The following is a 4,584-nucleotide window of genomic DNA, read 5'->3' on the forward strand; positions in this document are numbered from 1 at the left end:
CTTCTCTAAACCTGAACATGTGAGATTTTTAAAATTTAATATACTAAAGGATGGTAGCACCTTCAATATTCCTTTTTTCTTTTTCTTTTTTTTTTCATTTGTGCTTTTATACTGTTTTTACATTTAACATTTACTTTTTTATAACTTTTTTATTTGATTTTTGTTTCGCTTTTTTTGTCTATATGTTTTGGTTCTATTATAAGGATAAGTATCTATGAATGTAACCAACTATAGACGAATGTCTATAGTATGAAAAAACTAAAGTTGTATTCATTGCATGTAATAACTTTCAAATCTTGTCTATTGTATGTATCCGACCACTCAAAAACTTACAAGTGGCAGCTTATATGGACTATGGTTGCCACATATACCAGAATACATACAATAAACAGGATTTAAAAGTTATTACATACAATGACACAACTTTAGTTTTTACACACTATAGACATTATAGTTAGTTACATTCACAGATACTAATCCTTTTATTATATTCCTTTGTAGTTTTTACCAATTGGTTTTTTTTGTCTTTTCTATTTTTACCATTTTTTTTTCATACTTTTTTTTACATTTAACTTTTGTATTTTTTCTCTAAATCCTAACATGTGAGATTTTTAAATATATACGAGTAATATACAAAAAACACAATAGCACCTTCAATATTCCATGCGCCATTATATACACACTCCCACCATAAACCAAAATCTCTCAAGCCAAAGAATTGTGCTAAGCAACAAAACAAGGGCCTCAACGAACTTTCTAGTTGCAAGTCTTATGGGGTGTAACTTCGATTGATGCCTTGCTACTTGTTTAAATTTATGATAAATCTTGAGGTGTTACATAAGTAATAATCTCTAGTTGCTCAGTTTTATAAGTGTGAATCCTAATGTAGCGGGAACGTAAAAGGGATCAATGCATCTCTTATCCTATGCATTTCTTAATTAAACTGTTTAACACTTTCCTTGAGTAGATCTTAAGTTAAATAGGCTTTTTAAACTCAGGGCGGCTATGAAGTCCAACTTGTAGCAAAGTTCATTATTTTTGCGTTACATATATTTCAAAAATTACCTGCTACATTTGTTAGTAAAGCAAAGATTAAGTTAGTACTTCACGGAGACAGGTCTGGTTTGCAGGCTAATTCATCATATAAGCTTCCTCAAGTATTGCAACAAGTGTGCAAACATCAATCAAACATCATGTTAATATTCATTCACACTTCTGATAGAAGCGGTGTAAAAACTGAACGAACCATACCGGTATTTCACAATACTCAGTATCAATTACAGCAAAAACTCCATTTTTGGTACAGTTTACTACATGTTCAGGTCCAGATCTGTATTTTACCTCTTATTGTATTAGAAAAATGACATCATGTGGGTAAAAATTCAGACTAAAATCACAATCCCAAAGTTTGATATTGGGACCCAACCAATATCATAATGGTACTAAACGTCTAAACCTATGTTATGAGTTGCGTCCCTTGTACACATCTTCTCAAATTTTAATAGTAAGCTACACGATCAGTAAGGCTTTGTGCAATTCAATATTCGTTTAAAGACCTAACTAATAAGGTAAATCAAGTGAGCCAAGAACCAGTCCAACCTAGTTCTTTTAAAAGTGACCCTTGCTCCACTGGACAAGCAAATAAACCGGTAAGAGTTGGGACTAAACATATAATAGGGTCATAAACAGGCTGCCATAACTAAAACGTTGCAATTTGTCTAAAGTGCACAAGGAGCGGAAATTATCAATATTATAGCCTAAACTGCAAACATCTCTACCATCAACATGTGTGTCAGCTTGAAGAAGGGAACATATTTCAAAATCCTAACCACTGAGTGCCTAACAGTCGTATTTAACAATACATATCAGAAGATCATATGGAAATTAAACTTCCCAATTCGGAAATGTCTCCTAAATTGATCAGAAGAGACACAATGACGCAAGAGTGAGATTCCATGACTAGACTACTGATCAAATGTCTAAGGATTAGTTAGCGACTTAGCTCTTCTCTCTTTAGAGTTTAGATTCACCCATTAACAAAACTGCTACCTTTGAGTACTAGTTTGAGCCCTCAAGTGACTTAGAAGACATGTCAGAAACGTTATTTCACCAATGACTATACCTCTGTGCAAAGAACATGTCTGCACAGACAGAGAACTAAATGACAACACCCAGATGACCAACTATATCTACTAGCAAATCAAAGGTCACAACAACGATATCAAGAGATCAAACTTCAAACATGATACTGAAACAACTATATGTAAAACTATCTAATTGGACAATGAAATCATGTCTTTAACTCCTTAAGTAGAAGCCAACAACTCTTTTGAGATCAGTAAACATTGGTTCAATCTGATCAACCCAAAGCATATTTAATTTGTAATAGAACTGCTCACCTATTTACTTGGGACCAAGTTTTGACCATAACTTTAACCAAGTGACCCATAGAGTTCAATTACAATCATCCTATTGCAAAATACCATAATGAATATCAGGCCTTACAAAATTCATGTTACCATCTTAGATAACATCATATTTACTTAGAATATATCATCATATAACTTTACAAAGTTTTAGCATCTAGTCTCTTAGATGTATGCTGCACTTTCAAATATATGTTTGCTCATCTAGGGTGAACAGTTCTATCAAAAAGTTTGAAAATAGTAAGACTATCAACACAAAGCATAATTAAATTGTGATAGAACTGCTCACCTATTTGCTAGTTCGACCAAGCGCATTTTGACTCATAACCCTACCAATCCCAGTTATCCATAGGATTCACCTGTGATGCACATACTTAAGAGTTCAATAACAATCATCCTAATGCAAAATACAATCACATTACTTAGAATATATCAAACTCAAATACCTTTAACAAATTTTTGGGATCTACGCTCTTAATTGTATGCTGCCCCATTAAGAATATGTTTACTGATTTACAAGTGACTAATCTAGTAATCTTTACTCAGCATAATGCTTAAACATTTCCTGAAGACATTCTTATAATATCTAAACAGAAAAAGAAGGTAAAGAGCCCTCCTCTTGATAGATGTAGCCATATCTGAGGAACACTGAGACAAAATAATCTTCATTCAACAACATGTTCGTGTAGTTATATGAGCCATGTCAGAAAGCGCATTTATAATTGCACATACGGCACATTTGTCTAAGCTTCATCTACTAGCAAATCAATGATAACACCAAACGATCAAAATAAACCAAAAAAGTATTACACTGCTTCAAAACATAAGCAACACTATTCTTATTGGACATTTGAATATTAAAACATGCCCCCTTAAGTAGTAAATCCAACAGCTATCGTTTCAAAGAACCATTATACATATGGTTCAACGTGATCAACATTCAACACAAAAAATCGAAACTCAAAAAACCTATAACAAAACATAATATTCCAACCTTACTCATAACCACTCACCTGCAGTTTCGCTTCCATTCAAGATTTGGCATGACGGAAATACACGAGTACCACCATCACAACAGCACCAGCACTCGCTGCAATCACCGGCCAATGCACTTTCATTCCCATCACTATCTTCCCCTCATTATCATCCCCCACATTCTCAATCCCATTCACATTCAAATCCCTCTCCTCCACATTCTCCTGAACCGCCTTCTTGACCGCTTCCAATTCCTTCACCAACTCACCAACTCTCTCTTCCAATGCCTTTACCTTACTCTTCAACTCGACTTTCACCTTCTCCGCCTTCTCGACCTCCCCTCGACTCTCAGTCACCACCAGTTGTAACTCCTCTACCGCCTTACGCGACCTCACAACCGACTCCTCTTTCGCAACGACTTCCTTCTCGAGTTCGGCCACACGTCTCTCCGAAACACTCAACTTCTCCACATTCTCCTCCAACTTTTTCAACAACAATTCCCTCTCCTTCTCAATAACCTCAATTCTCTCCGATTTTTTAGCCTCGCTTTCCCTCAATTCCTCAACTACTTTTTTCAATTCAGTTAATTCATTATTACTATCCTGTGAATCAGAAAGTGAAGAAATCAAATCATGCTGTAACCTAGATACCTCAGTTTCAAGTTCAGACGCCCTAGCCGCGATTGAACTCAACGCGCGCTTATCGGATTCTGAACTCTCAATCGCTTCCTCCAGTTGCTTGATTTTTACAGCCGTAGTTTGACTTTCGTTGACCAGTGATTGTTTTTCCTGCTCCAGGATTGATACTTTTTGCATCAGTTTTTGTATAGTCTGGTTTGTGGCTTCGTCGGAATTTTCCTCCGACGTTGTTATTTCGATGTCAGCGGCGGAGTCGCCGTTCACGATTATTTCTTCCGCCATGTGTTTTTGTGTGTTTTTGTTTCACAGGTTTTTAGGGTTTCAGAATGACGATTTTACAACTATTATTATTCGAAGTGACGTTTGTATATAAAGATATTTAACTTTTAATTAAATATATTTTATTTATTTTTGCTAAATAAAAATAGTCATTATTATACAATAATTAAGGGAAGTGATATTAGTACCACTCAAGTTATTGATTTACCACACTTTTGCATTAACTGTTTGTACAGTGTGTTGTAATACTTGTACAGTATGGTAAA

The 4,584-nt window shown here is 34.9% G+C and overlaps 1 protein-coding gene across 1 annotated transcript; it reads right to left on the reverse strand.

Moving 5' to 3' along the window:
- Window positions 1–3,217: 3,217 nt before the first annotated feature.
- On the reverse strand, window positions 3,218–4,382 carry LOC122607058 (peroxisomal and mitochondrial division factor 1-like). Its single transcript, XM_043779981.1, has one exon. It carries the CDS (start codon window positions 4,319–4,321, stop codon window positions 3,458–3,460), a length of 864 nt encoding a protein of 287 aa, XP_043635916.1. The 5' UTR covers window positions 4,322–4,382; the 3' UTR covers window positions 3,218–3,457.
- Window positions 4,383–4,584: the final 202 nt, after the last annotated feature.

Source organism: Erigeron canadensis, chromosome 1 (genome assembly GCF_010389155.1).
Source record: "Erigeron canadensis isolate Cc75 chromosome 1, C_canadensis_v1, whole genome shotgun sequence".
Taxonomy (NCBI): Eukaryota; Viridiplantae; Streptophyta; class Magnoliopsida; order Asterales; family Asteraceae; genus Erigeron; species Erigeron canadensis.

Coding starts and splice junctions, on each gene's coding strand:
- LOC122607058 (XM_043779981.1), bottom strand. CDS start 4,321: ATGGCGGAAGAAATAATCGTGAACGGCGACTCCGCCGCTGACATCGAA.